The sequence below is a fragment of the Drosophila busckii genome, chromosome 2R, assembly GCF_011750605.1.
Source record: "Drosophila busckii strain San Diego stock center, stock number 13000-0081.31 chromosome 2R, ASM1175060v1, whole genome shotgun sequence".
NCBI lineage: Eukaryota > Metazoa > Arthropoda > Insecta > Diptera > Drosophilidae > Drosophila > Drosophila busckii.
The window spans coordinates 19186680-19211463 of record NC_046605.1 but is presented as its reverse complement, the minus strand read 5'-3'; the positions used below and the strand labels follow the sequence as shown (position 1 = coordinate 19211463).

The following is a 24784-nucleotide window of genomic DNA, read 5'->3' as shown; positions in this document are numbered from 1 at the left end:
AGTTCTTTATATCAAATGCACAATAAGTTTATTTAAAAAATACATTACTATAAATTATAACTTAGAGCTATTGTACAATCAGCGAATTATCATTAAACAAACAGTTATGCCGAAACAAATTCTGGGCAGGCGGCTTGGGGAACGTTGTACTATGCATGCTTGTCTATAGGATGTTCGTTCCAGGTGCCAGTAGCGAAAGGAACATGTACTTGTTATGTTTCGTTTCATTATTATTATTATACAACAATAGAGTTGACGCAACACATGCCTACAAAATACAGTCCATGGTAATAAAAAAAAGCGCAGCACTAACAACGTAACTAACAAAGTCAATTTCAACAAGGCAGACAGTCAATAGAGTTGGCATTCAGAATAGCTGATCCGCCAAATTGCCTATAAACGTGGTCAGATTCATTGAGGAGCCCTCCTTAAATTTAAGTCCAATTGTCTTTCCATATGCTTGTATAAAAATCGCACGCACGGCATTTAAACGTTGCTTGCGTCTGTAAAGAGTTGGAGCAATTAGTTATAAATAAAAGTGAAGGAATTTTAAGAGTATTACAAGTTGATGGACTGCTTTGTGGCATGATTGGCTGCATCTTTGGAGGAACCATTGGGGAAACCGTGAGTGTTGTTGCTGGCATTGCTGTTGCTATTGCTGCTGTTGCTGTTACTGAAACTGTTGGTGCTGCAATGATAGCCATTGCCGCCATTGCACATGGGAATGTTGTCGCCGTTGAGCAGCAACTGTTGCTGCTGCTGTTGCTGCAAGTGTGGCGCAAAACGCATCATATAGCTGCCATTCATCATTGAGTCTATAGAGCCGGTGTCTGTGACCACCTGCCAGCTGCCGTTCGATGAGGTAGACTCCTGACGCTGACGCGCATTCGAGCCGGGCACAGATATGGGGCTAGTGCGTGAGCTACAAATATAACTATGGTTTAGTTGAATAATTGAAATTTTTGGTTTAAGCTACCGCTTGGGATTAGGTGAACGACTTGTGAGCGGGTTGACAAGCACAGTGGGCGCTGCGGTTGTTGTTGCATTTGCTGCTGTCGGTGCTGGTGTTGTTGTTGCTGCTGCTGCTGTTGTAGCATAAAAGTTATCTGTTATGGACATATCACAGTTGGAACAGTTTGAGTAGCTATCGTTGCTATCTTGATCAAAGGCCAGTATGTAATCTCTGTCAACAGAAAGGGAAATATATTAAAAACCTTAATTGCATAAATTATTTGGGTGCTCTCACTCCTTGAGCGGCTCATCGTCGCAGCAATCAGACTTGATGACAATAACGCTGCTGCCGCTGCTGCTTGAAGTCTTGGTGCGCTTGCGATGCTCCACAATGCTGAACTCCTCATCGGTTATAAATTTGAGTACGTGAAAGCAAAAGAACATAATATCCTCGCCACGCTTGAGCCGATCGGGCAGCTGATGGCCAAACAAGTACCAGTCATAGGCAAGCGTAAAGTACGCCATTTGGAGCGCATTCAACGATTGATGGATGAGGCCATCGGCCCAAAGTGATAGACGCACCAGTGACACAAACAGTGGAGTGCGATCCCAGCCGCTGATGCAGTGTATGAGCAATCCGGAATTATCCTCCTGTATATACTTGAGGGTGGCACGCAAATAATTCTGCGTAATGGAAACTAAATCCCATTCACGGTACTCTGGCCAGATGATGTCGATGTCGGCGGCGGGTCCCAAATTGGGTATATTAATATTAGCATCGTTGAACGACTGCTTCCAGTTGTAATGCAGATTCTTGGCCATGTAGTTGTTGTCGCGGAACTTTTTGAAAAACTCACAGCCGGGATACGGCAACGATAATAGATTGAAGCTCTTGTAGTGCTTGTTTGGATCGGCCTTCTCCGAGGAAGAAACACTGCAGCATAAAAAGAGAAAGATAAGTACGGTAAAGTGGGCACGCAATCGATACTATCGATAAGACATACGCCATGAAGTATTTTATTTTACGATTCTCCACCATGAGATCCACAATGGTGGATACATTGAGCGCATTGAGCAGCTGTATATCGCTCTTGATGACCTCGTCATAGCTGAACTGCGATTGGGATTGATCGTTGATCTGATTTATGAGCGACTCATCCGTGCTGTCCGCATCGTTCTCCTCGCCATTGGGTGGCATGGCATAGTTGCCACCGCTGAGGCAATCGTACGCATAGTCCACCACCTTACGGCCGTATGTCTCCGGCATCACCGAGAGCGTCGCTGATCGGCAAATATACTTGCCGCGATACATGATCACGGGTACGGCAAAGCGCTGCCTGCAGCGCGCATACTTCGCCATTGTGACCAGCTCACGCATGCGCTGTATATCGTATTGATCCTCATAGATGGTGTTTTGTTGCGTCGTCGCTGGCTGCGCTGTTTGCTGCGGCGTCTGCTGCTGGCACGTTTGCTGCTGCTGCTGCGCCGTCTGCAGCGGATTGGCAAAGGTGACAAACGCTTGTATGCCAACGCCAGCGGCGCTGCCATTGCTGCCGTTACTGCCGACGCTACTGTTCAGTGGCGTCGCCGATGCCGCTGTGCCGCATGAGCCATTGCTGGGTATTAGTGTCTTGGCCATATGGCCGTGCTCATACTCGGGTATAAGTATGCGTCCTGGATAGCGTGGGCTGAGCAGTCCGTTCGAGTTGTCCAGCTCAATGAGGCTGTAGTCGAGCTTGAACAGAAATTCACATTTTTTGGAGATGCCATACTCCTGCAAAGATAGATATAAAAAACACAAATTAATATTCTGTTGATTTCAACATTTTTAAATACAATAAAAAAAAATCATTAAAATTTATGTATTTTGTTGGTGGTTTGAGAACGAATCTCTGGGTCCCACATTAGTCCCACTAAATTCTCAAGTTTATTGACTTTAAATACATATAGTATAATTGTTTTGTTTGCTCTTAACAATAAACAAGATTATCGTCGGTAAAATAACTAATTGCAAAACAAAATATGAGAAGATACTTTCGAATGAGTGGAATATGGTTACGCTGATCGTAAACATGCATACAAACAAATCCGATATCAAATTAATAAACAAAACATACTAATGACTGAAGAACTAAGTGTTTTTGAATGTTAAGTCCATTAGATTCAATTAGGCGTTGGAATGAAATCAAAAGCCAGTTCGCAAGGCATGCAATTGCAATTTTATCAATAATTATACATGTGTTCAAAAAAAATTATAAAAAAGTGAATCATTTGTAAATTTACATTTCAGTTTACAAATGAATTGATTCATTCAATAAAAAATGTCGCAATGCAAATTGCACACACAAATGCATTGGGAATAATTTTATAAAATTTTTTGTCTTTATATATGGGTTAAAAACATTGCAAATTATTGATGCCAATCTGGGGAAAATCTAAAGGTTGTCGAGCCGCTAAAAATAGCAAACAAGCAAAATTTATTATAACAGCAGGAGAGCTGGAGGAGGGTTAAGCGACTAACCGGCGGCTGGCCATCTGTGCCAGCCAACAACAACTCACACACACACACACGCACACACCTACAGAAACTTGCAAACACTTAAGCACTGTAGCTAGAATAAGCGAAACAGGTTTTTAGCTCGAGCACAACAACAACAACAACTAATATTGACGTGAGAGAGCGCGAATATAAACAAGAGCGAGCAGAGCGCTACACTAGTGAAGACAAAAACAACTGCGCAAAAATTAGACAAACTAGCGAAGCACGGAGCAAAACAAATATGGCAAAAATTCAGACACCCACACAGTTGTAAAACTGTTGTGTGTATGGGTGCTGGAGAAAACTATGGCGAGCGAAAGAAACGAGCAAAACAACTAAAACTTAGTTAACGCCGCCGCTTGCTGGAGGTTTGCGTGTGTGTGTGTGTGTGTGAGAGCAGACTTGTAAAAATTTGTCAAGTTTTAAATTACAGCAATTTAACAAGATTTTTTATATTTAAGCAAGCTAATGTGTTGTCCTTTTTTAACAGTAACATGTAATGTTTAGCTGGGGGCCACTGGATACTCGAGTCTGTGTCTGACTGTGTGTGTGTGTGTGTGTGTGTCTTGATATTTTTATCGGCAACTTGTTTGCTTTGGGTCTGGCGGTGGAGCCAGCAAGTGAGAGAGCGCGAGAGTATGAGTACATTTGTTGTTACAAGCACACACATACAGCAGCAGCCAGCACACCAACACAAGCAAAGCTGCAGTTGCTGTGTATTGAACTGCTTGCTTGTTACTGTTGTTATTGTTATTGCACTTTTTGCGCTTTTGTTGCTGTGTGCACAACAAACAAACATACATACATACATACACTCGTGTACATTTATACATGTGTATATGTACTTTCATTGTAAGCATTGCAGTTCGCTGTACTTGGGGCCTCTGTGCGCCTGTTAATAACGCGCTGTAAAACTTAAAAACAACAAACAGACGCGCGCGCAAAAGTTAAATAGTTTTTAATGCCAACTTGCTGTGGCCGCTGCGGCTGCTGCAGCTGTTGTTGTTATTGTTTTTCTTTTTACATTGTCAGTCAGAGTGCGCGAGAGTGAGACAAACAAACAAAATGTTGTGAGACGATTGCATATCAAAATAGTTTTGTCGTTGTCGTAGTCGATCCATGACCCAAAAAGCAGATTTCAAAACGCAGGCGGTTGCTGTAACCGAGTTTACATTTACAGCAAGCGCGCTGTCTCACTCGCACAGGCAAAGGCGCTGTAGCGTTGTGTGCTGCAAGCAAAGTGCAGTTTTCTTACAAAACCCGGATTTTGAAGACTTTGCCAGTGCTGGGCAAGCAGAAGTTGTTGACTGCAGTCCGCGACACAGTTTCGCCAAAGTTTCTTGTGCTTTTTTATATAAAGTTTGTTTTTTATTATTTTGTCGGCTTCTTGCATTGCAGCTGCAGCTTTGCATTGCTTTTTTTTTGCAGTCAAGCGCTGCAATCAAGAAACCAACAACGACGCCATGACAGACCAAGACCAGGGTAACAGACCGCAGCAGAAGTAGCAATAAAAAAGTACAATGAAAAATAACAAGTATCAGCATGAGGTACATATGTATGTATGTAGGTATGTAAAGTAAAAGACGCGACGCGGCCTTCTTCTGTATGTATGTAAATATATTTACATGTGCATTTTCATGCATATTCATTGGATGCGCACTGGACACGGAAAACAGTTTTTCTTGAATGAATTATTCAGGGCGCGGCGGTGAGCGGCTTAAAAACAAGTTCAGATCAAACTGGGCGGGGGGTATAACCCAATGGGGGCACTGACCACACCTTGAACATGCATTTGCCGTCCACACGCCAATTTTTGCTGCTGCTGCCGCTTGTTGTTGTTATCGTGTTTCGTTAAGCTTGCGTTCAAAGACCTCCACACACACGCGCACACCGATAAATTAAGTACAACAATCGACATCGATAAGTTTAGTTTGATAAGAAGTGTATGCAGCTGATTAGAAACAAAGCATAATACAATTGTGCAAGGTGATAATTAAAAATATTTAACACAGATGCAAATGAATATACAAATCGCATTTCTATTGAGAGCAACTTTCAAAAGACTTTGAGACAACTTTGCGTCAACAACAGCAACAAATCTAAATAAATACTTGTTTTAGGCTAAAGCTACACACAAATACATGCAGACATATTCACACACACACACACATACATACAATGACATGCATGCTTAATTGTAAACATAACTCGTCTAATTAAAGGTCGTTTGCTTGTCAGGAAGTGATTTTAAAATTTATTTCGTTTTGTACTTCTTGCACGCCCACACACATATGTAAGTATGTATGTATGCTGCAATTGCATATATACTATATGTACATATAGTCAACTTACGTCTGCGTCTGTCTGTCTGGCTGGCTTCGACAGCTGCCTGCAAATTCATGCTCGCCTGTCAATCAGTTCATCCGAAAGTTTGTCAGAGGTCATTGTTACAATATAAGTTTCCATATATGTGCAATACTCTACCCCAAGTGTTGCTCTTAACCCCAAACAGCCCTAAAATTAAATTAGTTGTTTGTTGCTGTTGCCATTTTTATTGTTCAACAACAATATTTGCATACATTTTTTTGTTTTAGGCATTCCCACGCTGTAACAGCGAAAAAGGTTATTTATGTATTTTTATCAGGCCGGAAAAGCGCATTGCCATCTCAGCTCAGCTGCGCTCTATACGCTTCCGTTTTAGGCCACGCCTAGTTTCCCAGTAGCCATTTCAATTATTATCGATTTTATCTGCTCGGCAGCAGGAATTCATAAAGCAACAGTAAGCAGCAGCAGTGGCTTCAACATCAGTCTGGGAGCTGCGTACCCTAATCAGGATATGCGTCTGTTCAGCAGCGCTTAACAAGTTAATTGTTTATTTATTATTAGCTATTTTGCGCTCAATTATCTATTATATACATAGCTGCTACTTAAATTAATTAAAAAATTAAGTATATTAACATAGTTTAAGTTCGGCTTTTCATAATTTAATGTAAAATACAAAACACATCTTCAACTTTATTATCTTATTTAAAACGAATTTAGTGCACAGTCAATGTGATGTACTATTAGATGAAAACTATTGAAGCAAGTCGCAAGTAAGTTTCCATAATCTCCAGCGCATTGGAACATCAAAATGGCTCTCGAGCTGCGCTGCTCTGATTGCTCCTATTTCCCCAATTGCTCTTTCGACGGGACATGCGCCAAGGCAGCCGCAGGAGCTACATATCTTTTCGTCCCTATTCATATTTCCTGTGCACCTGTGCCAAGTGTCTGCAGCTCGACTTAACACACGCACGTTATCGATAAGCTTCAAACTGTTGCCCTCCCCCATCCCCCACCCTCCTATTGCACATAGCACAAGGTCAAGGGTTGCTTACAACGCACACACGAACGCGAATCACAAAGTTCAACATGCAACAGGCAAACATGAATGCGAAAGTTCAAAGTGCGATATGCAAACACATTGGGCTGAGACTATATAGTTCTTAGATACAAATTTACAGTGGGCGCATGTCAATGGAAAATTTGAAATAGAAATAGAATATACTATAATTACTGCTTTGACTTTGTATTGAATTGTATTGTATTTTGGCAATTTATTGACTATATATATATGTATTATTAAAATATGTATTTTGCTAAAAGTAGCATTAAAAATATAAAACGGTCACGTGATTAAATATTAAATTAAATAATTACCATACTAATTAGTCAGCATAAATATTTAATTATTATAAACTTGACCCAAATAGCATTTTAAGCGCTAAATGTAATTTGTTTAAATATCTAATGAGCAGCAACAGTTTGAGAGCAAAGCGTAATCAGCGAACCATTCGAATTATTAATAAAAATAATGTATTTAATGTATTGCAGACCACTGTGCCTTTTATCAATTGACGTTGCAGCGCTGTGGCTGCTGTTGCATTGAAAGAAGCCAAACAGCATTCGTCTTCGCTCTGTAATTTATGCGCGCCTGTGTCTCGTATTCCAAAACGCCCACACATCGGCAACGCTACTTGCACATTTTACAGTGGGCAGCGGCAGCGGCGGTGGCAGAATCTGCTGCTGCTGCTGCTGCAACAGTCGCTGATGCTGATGCTGCTGCTGCTGCCTTCTCGATGATTCGGCCTGCACCCACACAGGCGCTGCCATTGTGCACAGGCGCACAGCAAGCGGCCGCAGAGAGTGCAGAATGTGCAAACGAAGCAAAGAACCGAAGCTGCAGCTGAAGCTGTGGCTCTCTTCAAATTCCAAATTCCAAAGCGCAAAGCTAAGCGAATGCGAATGCTGCCTGGGCGTCCTGCGCACTCGAGTCCCAGGAACTGCAACAACCCCCAAATTGCAAACTGCACGGGCCACTGCAGTGGTGCCTTGTATGCAGACTGGAAGCTTGATGTTAATGCTGCTGCTGCTGCTGCCTGGCTGGGGATGTTGCCAGGCGGGATACACAGGCTAAAAACAGCTTTGGCTCCAGCTGCAGCCTGCAATCTGTCAGGACAGCTCAACACGTTCAAAAGGCTACGACGCAATAAAAATTGTACAAACTTTTCATTTTCTTTGCAAAATAACATTTTCATCTGAATGGACGTGTTTGAGGATAATATATTTCTAGGATTTCTAGGCCTGTTGGCTTTGGAGTGTTATTACATTGTTCGCTTGATTGTGGCCACCTATAATATATTCGACTGCATTATTGAGCTTGTCAGCCTTTGGTTCCTTACCAACTAGATACAACAACAACAACAATTACAACTACAACAGGTGGGCTATGAATTATTTATAATAAATTATGCCATAATGCATAAGGAAAGTGAAAGATATACTAAAATTTACAGACAAGTTCTATTTATAGAACTTTTTTCACTTTTTGGCGCCTACTCACATACATACTACAGCTGCATATTGCAGATTCAGATACACACACACACGATTGTGTGTATATCTGTTGCTGCAAATTTGCAAACATCAATGTCAGTGGGCAAGGCCTATTTATTAATAGATTTCAAGTGTGTGAGTGTGTGTGTGTGCATCATAAAATCCACACAACAAATATTAGAGATTAACTTTGCTACAATAATATAATTTGATTAATCATGATCAACCAAACACACTTTTTACAACTCAAAAACATTATCAATTATTAATTTATTATATATAATTAATTATTTCATGTGACGCATATGCGATAGATGAAAAATACATAATCAACTTAATAAACAAAAGGTATTTTAAAAAAGTTTTTGACAATAAATAAATTTTAAATGCATTACACAAATATGTTGTTTTTTGCAAATTCAGAATATATTTATTATTGAATACTTTTCTATAAAAGCCAAAGTAAAACAAAAAAAAAACAAGTAAGTTTTTTAGTTAACAATCATTCTATTGAATATTATAATTAAATTTCAATATCTTAATATTACTAGTGTTTATTTTTCTATGCATTTATATATTTTTTGTATTATTGTGTTTATGTAAAATTTTTAATATTTTCAAACAATTCAAATTCAAAATGTAACTGTAGACAATTGTAATATTCTGTTATGTTAGTATTTTAAATGTTGGACTTTCTCTAAATTACATTAATAATTTATAGCGCAAATTATACCTAGATAAATAAAAAAAAATGGAAAAAAACAATCAGACATATGGATGGGCACAGCGCATGTGCAGCTTTCAGGACATGCAAACGGACCTAAATTATTTGATACTCAACTTTTTAATCAAGGGTAAGAAAAACGATAGAATTAAGTGCTTAATGTTGTTAATATCTTGTCATAGAGGGCAGTCGTAATGTTGCACTTCACTGCGAAGTGGAGGCTAGGATGAAAACTGAGGATGCTGGGCGCATACGGCAAGCTGTGCGTTATGGCCAGTTGCAATATGCCATCGAAATGGCCAAGAAGCTGCATGCGCACTTTGGCGACAACTACATATATTTTCACATGCAACAATTGCAGCTTATTGAATTTATTAATGACAAGAAGGAGATCAAGGACCGTCCGGAGAAACTTGGAGAACTCTATCCAGAAGTCTACGATTTGAATAGCCACTATGAGCCCAAGATGGTGTTTCTAGTCAAGCTTATCATCTGGGCTCAGGCCAAGTTGGATAACGAGGGCTGTGTTTATTTTCCATTGTTCGATGAGGATTTTGAAATGGAAATTCGTCGTGCTTTGCAAGGCAACGAAAAGAATAAGTAAATTATTAAAATAAAAAAATACATACTTTCTAAAAGGCGTATACGGTGTCTATTGTTGCATACCATGACTATAAGAATTTCTATCTACACTATGTACATGTATACAAAACAAAATATAAATATTATTTTGGTGTTTTTATTGATGTGCTTAAATAAAACTTAAAGTTATTGATGTGCTATCAAAATGAATGTTTTACTTAAATAGCTGACACATGCAATTTATGAAATTGATGCCTCAGATGCCTGTTATACTGTCATACTGACATAAACTGGCGCTTATGGCATTACGCAAGCTTTATTAATCTGATACGCAAATTGTCGACTCACGTGCCCGCATCTGAATGCTATAAATAAATTTGTTTAATCAAAACAAAAAAGTAGGTACAAGTTATACTCTGCGAGCAACAGTTAAAAAAACAATCATATGCAAACTTGGCAAATAACTTTAAACAAAGAAAATTCCATGAATTATAGCAACGGCAGTCAGATTATGTTATCAGAGTGTAGATAACTTTTATTTTTGTAAAGAATTTATGAGTAGAAACATGTTTAAGGAAACAATTACTTTAGTTCGACTTGAATTTATGTTTGAGTTCATTGCACTCATTGCAAAGCGACATAGAAAGTTACAAAGTTTTTGCTAGTGTACTCGTCTATTCGTCTTGATAATAATGTTAATGCCACTCTCGGGGTTGTATTTTGAAATGCGTAGACATTGCGCTTGGGTGGCTGATAAGACGTAATACTTGAGCTGGGCTGATGATAAGCATGTATGTTGTAGGTTTTTGATAAAGCAAAACACAGTGCGGAATGTAAACATTCTAGTTTTAGAAATTGCAACAAAGTACTGCTCAACAGGCAAACATTTAGTTTTTGAAATGCATTTACTTTTTCACTTGATTGCCTGTGCCCATCCACAAGTTCACGTTTATCAGCAGCAGCAGCAGCAGCAACGGCAGCTGCACTAAATTTACAAACTTACAAATGCATGAAACGTGTGAAGGTTACGTGCCAAGTTTTGTAATATTCAATACACACATACAAACAAAACATGCTCGGATACATTTGATTGTTGCCAAGTGTTTAAAATTACACAAATGTTATTGCAATTGGTACCGGCTTAAGTTTAACAGCGCTTTAACAGCCACTGTTGTTGGCTTGATTAGGCAGTTGCGATCTAACATATGACCTACAACATACGAATACTGCATGAGAAGTATAAAGAGTGCGAGTGAGCGCGCCACCCACAATGTCCAGAAAATAGTAACGCAAGCTTTGAGTGAAAGTGGGCCACGTCTTCAAGCAAACCCATCGATTTCTAATACCTAGTAGCGGGCTAGAGGTTTGACCATGCTAAAGTAATTAATAACAAATTGGCAGCCATTTTGACAGCCACACTTCTGGGTGCGGTTACATCAAGGAGCCTAACAGAAAGTTTAGAGTTTGCCGATGTTACTGTTATTGGGCCGCTGTTACAGCACGTGCGCCTCAACTTACGCACATTTTTACATGCAATGTATATGTATGTTAACTTACCGCTGTGCCTTCTTCAAAGGCCACCGCCTCGAATGCTTTTTTTTCGAAAACTTCTAATAGATCGTGCAAGTCCTGCTGCGTCACATTGACCATTTCGTTTAGCGTTATGCTGCACATTTCTGCGGCGCTGCATTTACCGTATGCTTTTCTAGCTGGCGCTTTCCTTTGTAAATTTTCCTTTTCTTTTTTGCTACACACACTCACAATTGCAAACTTTTATTTAGCCAAAATACACATATGCACACAAACACACACGCACACACAGACGCAATATATTAAACAAATTGTGCCAAAAAATAAACTATATTTGCTCTTGCCTCTGTATTTACGACCTTGTTGTTGTTGTTTATTTTTCGTTTTGCTTTCCGTTTTGTCAACGTATTCGCCTTTAAGGCACCGCGACGTCATCAATTCGCAGAACCGACGTCAGCATTGTTATTTGCATTGCCGCAGTGCAACAAAGTATTATTTAATTATTAGTATTTAATTTGAACAAATTTTTGTTTTAATTACGCTCTAGCTTTAATTACGACGTAAATAACACACGCACACACGAACCAGGCGGCGATTTCCAATTGACTCTTACTGTTAGAGTTGTCAAATCGTTCCGCCACTTGATAATTGTGCTGGATGACAATGCTTTGCTGATAGCTCAATTTCCAATGATTTTCCATTTGAACAAATCTGGCAAATTTATTTATTAATGTATTTATTTTTTCAGCCGTGGGTGCAGAGCCTTGATATAGATGATCAGGAACGTTACAACTAACAATATAATTAAATTTGTCTTTCACGTTACTTTAAATACTCAAAATCATCACCAGCATTTTGAACTACAATGACCGTTATTTTGCTATCAGGCGTTAGGAGCACTTCGTGTGTTTTGGTACGCACTCTCATCATTAGTAATTCATCGCCAGGATCAATTTCATGCATCCCGCGCTCCAGTCTTCCTCTCAGCGCTTGAAAGAGTCCAACAAATTTCACAGAGTCATCATATACCATTGTACTCTTTACAGGATGACCAAGCTCGTTGGTTATAACAATATCTCGTACATTCTTCTTTTCTTTAATGATCCTAAAAGCCTCCTCTACATAACGAAGTGTTCTGGGTGGCTTAAAAGAAATGTTTCTAGAGTTCTTGTTAATATTTTAAATATACAATTGTATACCTTTTCTGGAGGGCTATTGAACATTTTTATTAAGATTGACAGCTAACGGTGAAATCGAAAGTAAATATACATACATGTTTTTTTTTGTAACCATGGAGTTGCCAAAGGTAATTCTTGATATATAGGTTAACGGTCCTGCTATTATCTGTGTTAGTAGGACATGTAAAACATTAGGCCTAAAGTCTATTAAGTCATTAGCCACTTTTGTTTAAAATAAATATATATATTATCTATTTAGTATGACAAACAAATTTAAATTAAATACTATCGGTATCAAACTCAAGCTATCGATTTTAAATAAAATACTAGCGTTGCCAACCAGTTATATTGTAATGCTAAAAATTTGGCCACACTGCAATATCGAACAAACAAGAGTTATTATTTTTGCATAAAGCTTAACATAAGCTACATAAATTTGCGGTCAACATGGTAAGTGAAGTGTTCTTTACGAGGCGGTTTGTATTTAACGATTCGTTTTTCACAACAGTCACAAGAGGTGGAAGAGACTTTAAAACGCATTCAAAGCCACAAGGGGGTTGTTGGCACAATTGTTGTTAATAATGAAGGTAAGTTAACCATTGGCAAAAATGATGTCACAAACGAAATATTACTTTTGAATTGTTGCAAATGCGATAGTTGTCTCATTAACTTGTTCTTCTCATGGCTTATTAGGTATTCCGGTGAAGTCAACACTGGACAATACGACGACTGTGCAATATGCTGGCTTGATGAGTCAGCTGGCGGACAAGGCGAGAAGTGTGGTCCGAGACTTGGATCCATCTAACGACATGACATTCCTTCGCGTGCGCTCCAAGAAACATGAAATTATGGTCGCTCCTGATAAGGACTTTATTCTTATCGTCATACAAAATCCAACCGACTAGAATGATGACTTTGGATATGCACATACGGAGTATTTATTTTAATAATCAATTATCAAATTATAATTCTCAACGGGAAAGATAAATAAATGTTTATACTTTATATTTAAGCATAAACAATATGACCTAGCCGCAGAAGCATAACGATAACTTGACTCGATTGACTGCTCGTTAAGCCAAGAGCGATAAGCACTGCTCGATTGATTATTTTAAAATTAGGCTAGCAGAAAGTCAGCAGAACTTGTTTTCTTTTGCAATATTGTTTCTGCAACTTGAGCTGGATGGTTTCGATATCGATGTCTCACGATGACATTTATGTTTCATGTATGAGTCGAGCATTGATCTCTCGCTCTAACTGTTTTCGAACTTCGCCTTTCTCACTCGCACGAATCATTTACTGACTTTCGAGCACTGTTCAAAATTAAGTTGAAAAAAATTTGGTTGTCGACGAGTGCGGGTGGGTGCGTGTTGCTGTCAGAGAAAACATAAAAGTTTAATAAAATGCATTTATAAAAATCGTTAAATCAGTAGAAACAATATCGGTAATATTTGCATTATTGAGTTTTCAAAGTGCACGCGTGTGTGTGTCGAGAATAATTACACGAAAAAGGTAAATGTGAAATTGGGCGTGCAAACGTAAAGAAAATGGCGTAATCACGCACTCAAACCAACGAAATCAACGTTTCCAATCAGCCAGTCAGCATTTAATGGCCGTTCTTTCAATATTTGATTAAAAAAAAACCAGAAATGTGTGTGTATGTGTGTGTCTCTGTAGTTGTACACATTGGTGTGAGTGTGAAAAGTGTTTTTACTGTATAGCGTAAGCGTTCTTTAAAGCAACTTATTGTGCAGCCATATTTGTTCCGTGAAAAATGAAAATGATATGTACATATGTAAAACTACGTATCGATGTTGCTTTAAAGACTCGTTGAAAAATTGCTTTGCTTTTGCGAACAACGCAACGACGATCTGATACGAACAAATTCTTAAATATGTACAATGAACATACATATATATGAATGTATATGTGTGCATATATTTTCAGTTAAATTCTTTAAATGTACATTTATGTACCTTACGTTTGTATGCATGTATGCATATGTACATACATAGCTATGTGAAAACACATGTACAATACATACATACATGCTTTCAATATCGACGATGGCATCACACAAACAGCGCTCACGCATACAAACATAGCAAAAACCTCATGCACGCACGTACTACGTAAAACAATCTGTACATACATACATACATGTGTCTCGACAACGACTGGTACATAACAGCGAGTTGAAATACATATGTGCATACAAATACATACTTACGTATGTATGTAAGGGCTCTGGCTCAATTTATAAATATAAAGAGCATGTGCTGCGCAGCAACTGCGCTGCCGTTTCATTGCAGCGCAAGGGATTTTATTACGTACAGCGGAACAACAACAACAACAACAACAACAACAACACATTGGCTTCATTTATATTTTTGGATATATTTTACATATGTACATTCATGCACGTTAGGAGCGTTCGTTCTCATATATGCATGTATGTTTGTATGGAAATTCAAAAACAAACAACGTAACAGGCCTAACGGTTCACAATCCCCACCCGCAACGCAAAGCAACGTAATCCATGCATTCGTTAAACTCTCAGTCTCTGCTCTGGCTGCAACAACAACAGCCAGAACGCGTTTGCGTTTAAATGTTTATTGTGCACAGACCGACGACCGCGAGTATAAATGTCATTGAATTTACCGTTACGCATATTGGCACCTGCATAAGGATAACAATAACAACCTTATGAAATGCATAACTTGCAATGTATGAATCACATGCCAATAACACACGTTGCTTTCCTCGAATCAAATGTAGAGAAGATAGCATGACTCAAATATTTGTTGGTTTTTTCTCAATACATTTTCTTAGTCAGCGTAGGTTACAAACTGGAATTTTTGATTTTGATCAGTTTTAGTTGATAGTAAATAGCAATAATTAGTAAATGCAGCAGCTGTTGTATTTAAAATTTATATACATATATGTTGCTACAAAGTTCAATGAAATCACGCTTGCCACTCGGATTTAGATCCGATATCTTATCGTATCAGGTGTGCATAATTACAAAAAGGCAGACACATGCGCTCGTACCACGCGCCTATGGAAATAAAACAAATAATAATAGAAATCGTAGTAGGCGTTACTAAAAATATTACGCAGTTAATTTGACATTTTCCATTTCCAATATTTACAATGTAGAGCTTAAAAGCTTTATTTAAAAACCATGTGTATTTTATTACAGTAAATGGTGAGTTAAAAACTTTAGCTTGCCAATCGATTACAAATGAGCTTTCGCTTATGTTTAATTTGTAAATAAATTAAATTAATTATTATTAATCAAGTTCAAGATAGGAGTTTGTGAAGACAGTTTTTAAACATAATTTACAAACGAATTTAAGGTTCGTCTGAGGGTCTTTGAACCACAGTGCAAGTTGCTATTGCACTCGCTTCGATCTCAAAAAGTGACCGATGTGCGACCGACTTTATTGCTGCCGCATCGCAGCAGCTCTCAAACACACACACTCACACACATGTACAACACATTGTGTACACACAAGGGCACAACAACCCCAAAGAGATACTCACACACACACACACACACACAGATACAAATGCACACAAGCGTAGAGAATCGAACATAAGCCCTCATGCCCAGCAGCTTTCTTCCCTTACTCTGAAAAGTTTTGGTATAAAAGCAAACTGGTTTTCATCCCTGTGTGTGTTCTCATGCAAAGACTTTAGTTTTTCATTTTATTATTATACTTGTTATTAAATTTTTGGTGGAGAAATAGACAGTGCTCCACCACATAGCAGCAGCAGCAGCAGCAGCTACAGTCTCGCCCCAGTCATTTTGAAAGTCGCATACGCATTGCTCAGCAACAAAAACCTGAAGCTAAAATACTTTTACTAAAGTAACAAACTTAAAGCTTAACTTTTAATTAGCAAGTTCTCCAAATACGCTGCTATTGAAAATATATAGATTTGGGGATTGTCGGTGGTTTGTATACAACATATAAATATATATATATACAATTTGTATGTAGTACATATATGTACGTAGATACGTGCGTGTTAAAGTGTGTGCGTGTCTACTGTAGCGTTGTCAGTTGATAAAGCTTGAAATATACACGCTCTCAACATTAGTGTTGTGCTTTTACGCACATACACAGATACACTAACACAAACATACATATGTATATGTAGTACCTACGTGTATGTTCAATGTACAAATTGCGTTATCGCTATAAAAAAATATTCAACTAACTGCAGGCTAAGTAGCAAATTTATATTTGGCTTTATTGTTGTCGAAACATTAAGGTACATGCAAATATTCAGAGGCAATTTGAATTATATTTTCTATAAAATATTTCAACTATTCATTGAATCAATGTTTATTTAGAAAGATATCAACGTGTGTGAGTAATGCTCAAGATCGAACTATTGCAAACAAAGTTGTTTTGGAATACAGGAAACAATTTATAATATCAACGTCTACGCTATTAGCAAGAATCCATATTATTCACATTAATTTACGTTCGATTGTTAAAAAAAAAAACGTCTATCAGAATAAGAGAAAATCAGTTCATTAATGACGCAATACTGCTTTAAATCAGTAAAGGGATTAATACCAAATGTATACTTTTCTTTTTCTATGAAAGCAACTTTTTAGAAAAATAAGTTTAGATTCAGTTTTGTCTTAAAATATATCAAATCTTAAAATTATTCGCCTATTGAAGTATTTTTTGAAGGCAGCTGTTGGTTGTTTCAGCATTTGTTAAGCAAACACCTGCCGGGATATATGCACTCTACCTGAGATTGAAAAGAAACACATTAACAAAGCACGGGGTAGATTAAGGATACTGCTGTATTTTGCACTTTGACCCAACAAACTTGTTTTTGCACATGAATGAGACAAGGGCGACCAACAACAACAGGCCGACGACAATAGCGTAGCGCAAAGTGAAATTTTTGTCAGAAAAAAAAGAATTCCCAAAATAATGAGTACAAATTTCCAAAATGCAACTGGCACTTGTTTGTGTGCGTAAACAGATATGTATGAATGTATGTGTGTGAATCGGTGTGCTCTCATTTTTTGTTGTTGAAGAAAAGAAACAAGATTCGCTGCAGCGACCTTTTATGTACTGGGTAGTGTAGTATATAAGTATTTTTATATTGGCATAGGGAAACGAGGACCTGAAATCTGAGATACGTTGAACATCTGTTCCAAAATGTTTTTGGTCGAGACAGCAACACAAAAAAAAGACTTGTGTTGATTTCACCAAGAAATTATTGAAAATGCACATACAACTTCAAAAAAAGTACTAACATGTGTGTGTGTGTGTGTGTGCGGTTGCATTTTATATAAACACACATACATGCATATATACTACAATGCAAAGTGTGAAACAAGACTCTTTTTCACATACGTTACCTGCTTTATTTCATTCCAGGTAAAAATCGCCGTCGACGACAACTGAATACCTAAAAGCAGCAACAGCAGCAGCAGCAACAACAAGAAGCAGCAGTAACAGCAGCGGCACGCAGAATAAAGAAACAAGGAAACATTTGCACAGCAACCAAACCAAACCAACCAGGCAGCAGCAGCAACAGCAACAACAACAGGCAGCGGCAGCAATCGACAAGAAAAACCACTTCAACAAAAGAGGATAACATATTGAAAGAGCTCTACGTATATACGTATAGAGCTATACACAACTACAACAAATATATATATACAAAGACGCCAACGGAGCTGCCAACTCACACGTATATGTACGTGGGAAAGTAAACCAACATCTTTTTAACGACACAACATTGTCGTTCAGTTTTGCAAGCGTTTCAGAGAGCGCCAAGCTAACGAGAGAGGGAGAGAGCGACAGCAGGGCCAGGGACAGCCCTTTGATAGGAACGCAGCGCACGCATTCAAAACACGATCGCAGCTGGAGCAGAGAGCAAGAGAGCGAGAGAGAGAGAGCGTAAAGACTGGTTGGCATTGCCTAACAACAACCGTTAATAGCAGAATTTGTAAATCACGACGAGTGAGTTAGTTGAGTGGAGCTCGAGCTCTCTCAGAGTTTTGAGCGCTTACCTTACGTGAAAGTGCGTCGTGGGACGTGCGTGAGTGTGCGTGCGTGTGTGAGTTTGTGCTTACGAAACACACTACACATTGCCTAAAGTCTACATGAAAGTCTACAAGTCTGCAAGCAAAGCTTAGCGCAATCATAAACCACAAAAAAAAAAAAACAAAAGCAAAATTCGCGTTGTGGGTGTAGACAATATACAAATGAAAACAATTGTGCTTAGTCCGGACGATCTACAGAACTTTAACAAGTTCATATATGATCCAAAATCAGCTGCACAGCTGGCAGCCAGTGCCGGCGCCATTGCAGCAGCAAATCATGCACATCACCAGCACCAACACCAGCAGCAGCAACAGTTGCCAGTTGTGAGCAGCGCTGCTGCCGTCGCTGTGGCAGGCAATGCAGTCAATAGCGCCAACAAGCTGATGGCGCTGCACTATTATCTGAATCAACAAGGTCACTATGTGAGCGCGCCACAGCCGCCGCCAAATGTGGCAGCAGCACATGCGCAGCAGCAACAATTGCTGGCGCAGTCGCAGACGCAACTGAAGCAACTGCAGCTAAAGCAGCCCACCATACATCAGCATCAGCAGCAGCATCTGAGCTATCATCATCATCCTTACTATCAACAGCAGCAGCAGCAACCAACTGTCACACAGACGCAGCACAAGCTGCAGCAGCAACAGCAGCAGCAACAACAACATCAGCAATCGCCCGTGCCTGTGCATGCATTGAATCAGAATTCCAATTTCTCAGCGGCCAGCTCGAGCACAGGTGGCACCGGCTCATCGAGCCATGCGCCCACACAGCAGTCCAATGGCTCCAGCGTATCGCCCACCATCATTAGTCATACGCCAGCACATGCACATGCACATGCACATGCACACCAGCTGCATCATCATCCACATCATCAGCACGCACATCATGTGGCTGCGGCGACGCTTAACAGCAACAGCAGCAGCAGCAATATTGCAGCCGCTGCCAATGCGCTGCTGCGCGCCTCTGCTGCTGCCGCTGCTACGGCTGTGCCCGCCTCACCAGCACCCTCAACGGCCTCATCTAGCTCCTGCGCCTCGAACACAACCTCAGCGTCTGCTGCCGCGTCCACATCCTCCAGCGCCACAGCGTCTTCAACCAATTGTGCCAAGAAACTGAAAACAGAGCCGCTGCTCTCGCAATACAATCAAACGGAGCGTCTCAATTTTGCCAACACATATATTGTTTGGAGCGAGGAGCATTGGCGTCGTGTCATTTTCCATGACGAGCGTCGCTTCAATCTGGATGGACCCGATGGATTCTCTTATTATTTTCATGATTTGCGCAATTATGAGCGGACGCTGTCGCAGCGACCGCGCGGCAATTCCGTCTACATTTACCTGATGATTAGTGTGGGCGGCGCCATCAATCTGGAGGTGTCCTCCGCCAAGCAGCGACCCGAGTCCTGCATTGAGGCCATCCTACGTGAACGTCCCAATATCATAAGCAAACTGGGCGGCAGCACAGAGTTTGTGCTGCAGGATCACAATTGGACAGCGCATGCGTTGCCCAGTGCACAGGAGCTGCTCAATGCCGAGGGATTAAAGTCCCAGAAGTGGCCCACCATTGCGCACGATCTGAATATCATGGAGAACATTTGGGGCTGGCTTATACGCGAGGTATTCGATGGCGGACGCAAGTTCTCGCGCAAGGACGATTTGATTTTCCGCGTTAGAGAAGCGTGGTCGCGGCTTCCGCTCGATCTGGTCACCAACTTATATAGCACGCTCCCCGAGCGAATTACCGAACTGTACTATACGCAAGGCGCATACACGAATTGTTGACAAATGACGCCGCCACAGGGACAGACCCAGGATGAGGATGACCTTGCGCATGTGCAGAGTTTAAAAGCTCGGCCGTCGGTACATTTAAACTTGACTTGGATTTTTTGTGTATAGCTTTAAGAATGTGTGTGTGGGAGCAGCTGCAAAACTGAATCTGTAACGACTCCGTTTAGTTAGTTTTTAAGTTGATAAAAAGAACAGTCTGGCAACGCTGTCAGCTTGCTTTGTAATTAATGTTAAACCTAACCTGAAAAAAGATACACCCCCTTTAATTGTAAGCTTTACTTTTAGTTAACGTTTATTAAATCAGCCAACCCCACCCCGAAAACCTTTTCTATACCCCCCCCCCCCCCCCCCAAACAAAATTATTTTTACTTCCACTTTACTCATTTTTGTTGATTGTTTTTTAGTTATGCGCCAAAAGGAAACAAAATTTTTGCAGCAGAAAAAAATAATTATATATAATATTGTAACTAAAGTATTATTTTAAGGCATAGGTTTTTTGTTTGTTTGTAGCAAAATACACAAAAAGCATCTAAAAAATCCTATCATGTAAAATTTGTTTTCGAACAGAGTTAAAAAAATGATTTATAAACTAATTATCAATGTAATGTAAAGAAAAGAAAAAACGAGCGAAACAAAATGCTAGCGAAAAGAGAGCAAAATTAGTGTTAATTTAAGGCAGAATAAACATGCAAAAAGAAATAAAGCAAAACGAATTGATGATAACACCTCTGCGCATAGAGCAAATGCAAAATGTTAACTAATTTGCAAATCATTTTTATAGTAAATACTATGCTGAATAATATAATAATAATAATAATAATTGTATAAAGAATTGCAATCGAACTAATTTCCTAGCAAAACAGCAAACGAACCTCTTATGGGTTAACTCCATAAATACTTCAGTACTGAGTACAGCCATTTTCAGCTACAAATCATATACTATAGGCAAACAAATCAATAAATTGCATACATATATATATACAAACAAAAATATATATATAGATATATATATGAAGTACATTTTAGCATACGCCAAACAGAACTAATCTACACTATAATCGCAATAGACATTGATTCCTCGGTTGGGTTTGAATTCGACAAATGATGTGATTTTTCTACTTTTGTTTCGCTTTTTGCAAAAACGATTCATAAATGTCAAAACAACAATCTTTATAAATATATATACACCATACCTATGTATAATGCATATACATAACTGAATTATGATTAATTAATTAATGAAAATGCAATTACCAATAAAAACTACCAGCAAATACGTAAAAAACTAATTTCAACAAAATTCAAATTTCTGGTTTCATTTCGTATTTTCGCATATATAAAATTTAGAGAACTCTCTTCAATGAACTTACACAATTAATTGTCTTTTAAAAACGTTTATTTTAAATATTGTGCGTTATAAAATGTTAGCCTGTAAAGGCGGCCTGCGTCCACACCAAAAGGGTGTTCCTAATACTCAATGGTATACATGTGTAAATAAATTGCATTTTAAATTGCAATAGGCACGGTTAAAAATCGTATGTTTTAAACTATTTTAGGCACTATCGTTGTGCTTGCTTGCATGGCTAGTGGTTATGCTACGGAGAATATGGAATACAAGAAGGTTTACTTATAAAAATTTGTGCATTTGAATACTTTAAGCTTGAATAACACTTCTGACGCAGGCAGGACTGCAAAAGGGCATTTCCTGCTTGACACAGAAGCGACCGCCAATGAGGGATTTGGCGCAGTCAACACCAGCGCACATAAAGCACTGGCCATGCCAGTGTATGTCTCCCCATACGACGCCCTGATCCGCGGGCCCAATGGGCAGCTGGCAGCGCTTGCATGTGCCGGCATAGAACTTGTCATAGCAACCAAGGCAAAGCGGCATGTTGGACTTCTCATCGGGTATATACTGTTGGCCAGCCAGCGGCTCATCACACTGTAGACAGCAAAAGTGCTTAATGTGATAATTGGCGCCCTCGGCGGCAGTGTATTCCTTGGTGAAGATGAGCTCATCGCAGGCCTTGCAGCGTGGTATCTTTAGTTTGATGGCCAGATCACGGCCACAGTAGACTTGTCCATGATGAAAGAAGTAGACCAAATCAGCCAAAAGCTCACGACATGTGTGACACTTGAAGCAGCCCGGATGCCAGGCAATGTCTTTGCCAGCGCGTTCCGCCTTAACAGCAACTTCACCCAGACCTATAGCCAAGCCACAGTCACGGCAATTATGGCTGGGCAAGGGCATTGCTGTAATTAACAGAGTTTAGTGGCGATTGGATTATAAAATTGTTTACAACTCACCTGGCTTTGATTTCTCATCGTTCAGTTGCAGCTGCTGTAGCTGATCAGTCAAGCAGCTGGGATACATATTCATCTGCTCAATGCCAGGTATGTTGGTGAACCTGCCCTGACTAGCGTTGAGCTCTTCTCCAGCGTATCCAGGCGTCGTGGGCTTCGAGCAGAATCCAGAGTCGTGGCTTGCCGAATTGCTCAACATTTCGTTGCCATAGCTAATGTCTGCAGCTTTGTTGGCCATGTTGGCAAACAGTTTGTCAATGTCGTCCAGCAATTGCTCATCATTGAGCAACCAGTCGTTCATTTGCTTCAATGGCTCCAAAAGCTGGCACTGATCATGCTTGATGCCCTTGTCCTGCAGTGTCTGAAACAGGCGATTGTAGTAGGGGCCATTGGCTACTGCCGAGTGTAGCATATGCCGATCCACACCCACGCTTTGAAGTTGGCCCTGCCTTGCTGGCGACAAGCCCTGCAATTGCTGCAGATTAGCAGTAGCTGCTGGCGTATGGGCAAGCACCACGGCTGGTGGCGCACGTCCAGCACGCGTAGCTTGGAACGCCTGCTTGAGCGGCTCTGCCTGCACAATTTGCGCAAAGATGGGATCACGCTCGTAGTCTACATGTGCGGGCAGGCCACAGTCATAGACTATGGTGTTTACGCCACCAAACTTAACGTGTCGCATGGGCGTTTCCTGACGCAGTTGCGCACCAAAGCGTGCCTGTGCAGGTTGCTTCAGCGGCAGCGGTGAATGGAATGGTGTGCTTGCAGCTTGAGACTTAAGCGGTGTGGTCGCCAACACAGGCGGCGGGCATATGGCATTGATTTCAGCTCTGAATTGCGGATTGCTGACATACTCCTTGCGAAACTCAGAAATGGGACCCAGACATGGATCACGCGAAATATTGAGTTTCTTATCCTAAAACAGAAAACGCTTTTTATAAACCAACTATAATTATAACTTAATTGTTACCTCTAGCAATCCTAATAGCTTGTCATAGACAATACCATGATTGACAAGACTCTGCAGCGCTGGCTTGCTTATACCCAATAACTTCTCCTTGGTCTGCGCCTGCAAAGCTGAATGCATATCATATTGCGCTGTAGAGTCGCTTAAAGGCTCCGCAAAAGCCACCAGCAATCTGGGCTGCTGTGAAGTGGTTTGCTGGCTAAGTGCACTGGCCAACTTTGGATTTGACAACAGCTCATTTATCGTTGCATCCGCTACACTAGGCAAACCCAGACTCTGCAGCAGCGTCGACTGCGGCTCCGTTGGCGGCGGCATATGCTCCACTTGTGCATGTATGATGCGACCCACGCGCACCACAATGCCCTGGCCAACGCATTGTTCACGCAGCTTTTGTACATATTGCTGCAGTTGTAGTGCCTCCGTCTCTGTAAGATTGTCGCAAAGTGTCGCATCCAGATCATGAGGTGGTACTTGGAACTCCAGCTGTTGCTTGCGCTTATTTGCCGCCTCACTGCCAGCAACAGGAATCTGCGCTGCACCCAGCTTGTCCATATAATCCGATACAACGTCGGGTGACGCATTTGGTGGCACCCACTCCACTTGCACGGGCTGACTAGCCAATGCCTTTATTTTTATAACTAAAAGTATTTGTTATAAATCTTTTTTGTTTCTGCTATATACATAATATATATTTACATGCTGGCTTCGCTCTTATTTGGCCCAATATTTCGAATTGAGCCCAGCCCGTGGCATCATCATCCGTGCATATGTGCTTGTCCTTACGACACATACAGTTGCGACACACCTTACGCCAGAAATGCAAGTCTAGACCCGGACACTTTTCCAGACACTCACTGCAGGGTGCTCCAGCGCCAGATTCGTGTCCCAATTTTGAGCGTTTTAATAGCTCGCATCTTCTTTCCAATCTGGACAACCATTCTGGCGCTGCTTCACTTACGGAGGTCTGCAGCAGTATTTATTTAATTATAGTACAAATTTATCGTTTTATCTCAACTTACTTGGTCTTCATTGGCAAGCATAGTCTTTGTTTTTGTTTTTAATGCAATTTAAGTCTGGGTCTGTTCATGGATGAGTCTACCAGCTGCTAGGGATGGCAAAATAAATAGCAAAGTTCTAGGGTTGTTGTCAGTGGAAAATCGATTTATCGATATGAACGTTATTTTCAAACTAAATAATATATTTGTACGAAATTGTTATTTTATTGTTGTTGACAAAACTTACATAGTGAAGGAATTTCCAATAAACTTAT

At 40.1% G+C, this 24784-nt stretch overlaps 6 protein-coding genes across 6 annotated transcripts; 3 read left to right on the top strand and 3 right to left on the bottom strand.

Annotated features, from left to right (window-relative positions):
• Positions 1-5: 5 nt before the first annotated feature.
• On the bottom strand, positions 6-11755 carry LOC108596296 (myotubularin-related protein 14). The gene is made up of 6 exons (XM_017981888.1): positions 11229-11755; positions 1956-2725; positions 1247-1885; positions 977-1183; positions 563-922; positions 6-503 (listed from the first exon to the last, which is right to left on the bottom strand). The coding sequence occupies exons 1-6, from the start codon at positions 11343-11345 to the stop codon at positions 368-370; spliced, it is 2229 nt and encodes a 742-aa protein (XP_017837377.1). The 5' UTR covers positions 11346-11755; the 3' UTR covers positions 6-367.
• LOC108596302 (glucose-induced degradation protein 8 homolog) lies at positions 9088-9769 on the top strand. Its single transcript, XM_017981897.2, has 2 exons — positions 9088-9219; positions 9272-9769. The coding sequence occupies exons 1-2, from the start codon at positions 9117-9119 to the stop codon at positions 9691-9693; spliced, it is 525 nt and encodes a 174-aa protein (XP_017837386.1). The 5' UTR covers positions 9088-9116; the 3' UTR covers positions 9694-9769.
• Positions 11756-11968: 213 nt separating the features above from the next.
• Positions 11969-12424, bottom strand: LOC108594707 (dynein light chain roadblock-type 2). The gene is made up of 2 exons (XM_017979847.1): positions 12401-12424; positions 11969-12344 (listed from the first exon to the last, which is right to left on the bottom strand). The coding sequence occupies exons 1-2, from the start codon at positions 12422-12424 to the stop codon at positions 12024-12026; spliced, it is 345 nt and encodes a 114-aa protein (XP_017835336.1). The 3' UTR covers positions 11969-12023.
• A 317-nt stretch (positions 12425-12741) lies between these two features.
• Positions 12742-13384, top strand: LOC108595820 (dynein light chain roadblock-type 2). The gene is made up of 3 exons (XM_017981111.1): positions 12742-12829; positions 12888-12966; positions 13073-13384. Exons 1-3 carry the CDS (start codon positions 12827-12829, stop codon positions 13282-13284), a joined length of 294 nt encoding a protein of 97 aa, XP_017836600.1. The 5' UTR covers positions 12742-12826; the 3' UTR covers positions 13285-13384.
• Positions 13385-13729: 345 nt separating this feature from the next.
• Positions 13730-20591, top strand: LOC108597408. The gene is made up of 3 exons (XM_017983955.2): positions 13730-13891; positions 17791-19070; positions 19101-20591. The coding sequence occupies exons 2-3, from the start codon at positions 18624-18626 to the stop codon at positions 20238-20240; spliced, it is 1587 nt and encodes a 528-aa protein (XP_017839444.1). The 5' UTR covers positions 13730-13891; positions 17791-18623; the 3' UTR covers positions 20241-20591.
• Positions 20592-21635: 1044 nt separating this feature from the next.
• LOC108595051 lies at positions 21636-24624 on the bottom strand. The gene is made up of 5 exons (XM_017980193.1): positions 24534-24624; positions 24211-24478; positions 23518-24152; positions 22554-23463; positions 21636-22499 (listed from the first exon to the last, which is right to left on the bottom strand). The coding sequence occupies exons 1-5, from the start codon at positions 24552-24554 to the stop codon at positions 21901-21903; spliced, it is 2433 nt and encodes an 810-aa protein (XP_017835682.1). The 5' UTR covers positions 24555-24624; the 3' UTR covers positions 21636-21900.
• Positions 24625-24784: the final 160 nt, after the last annotated feature.

Bases quoted from the DNA above. Each gene is read 5' to 3' on its own strand.
- LOC108596302 (XM_017981897.2), top strand. From the start codon at position 9,117: ATGGAAAAAAACAATCAGACATATGGATGGGCACAGCGCATGTGCAGC. The intron at 9,220-9,271 runs GTAAGAAAAACG...ATCTTGTCATAG, and splicing joins ACTCAACTTTTTAATCAAGG to AGGGCAGTCGTAATGTTGCA.
- LOC108596296 (XM_017981888.1), bottom strand. From the start codon at position 11,345: ATGTGCAGCATAACGCTAAACGAAATGGTCAATGTGACGCAGCAGGAC. The intron at 1,184-1,246 runs GTGAGAGCACCC...TTCTGTTGACAG, and splicing joins GACGATGAGCCGCTCAAGGA to AGATTACATACTGGCCTTTG. The intron at 504-562 runs GTAATACTCTTA...AACTCTTTACAG, and splicing joins ACAAAGCAGTCCATCAACTT to ACGCAAGCAACGTTTAAATG.
- LOC108594707 (XM_017979847.1), bottom strand. From the start codon at position 12,424: ATGTTCAATAGCCCTCCAGAAAAG. The intron at 12,345-12,400 runs GTATACAATTGT...ATTTCTTTTAAG, and splicing joins TCAATAGCCCTCCAGAAAAG to CCACCCAGAACACTTCGTTA.
- LOC108595820 (XM_017981111.1), top strand. The intron at 12,967-13,072 runs GTAAGTTAACCA...ATGGCTTATTAG, and splicing joins AATTGTTGTTAATAATGAAG to GTATTCCGGTGAAGTCAACA.
- LOC108597408 (XM_017983955.2), top strand. From the start codon at position 18,624: ATGAAAACAATTGTGCTTAGTCCGGACGATCTACAGAACTTTAACAAG. The intron at 19,071-19,100 runs GTCACACAGACG...AAGCTGCAGCAG, and splicing joins AGCAGCAGCAGCAACCAACT to CAACAGCAGCAGCAACAACA.
- LOC108595051 (XM_017980193.1), bottom strand. From the start codon at position 24,554: ATGCTTGCCAATGAAGACCAA. The intron at 24,479-24,533 runs GTAAGTTGAGAT...ATACTGCTGCAG, and splicing joins TGCTTGCCAATGAAGACCAA to ACCTCCGTAAGTGAAGCAGC. The intron at 24,153-24,210 runs GTAAATATATAT...AAATACTTTTAG, and splicing joins AATAAGAGCGAAGCCAGCAT to TTATAAAAATAAAGGCATTG.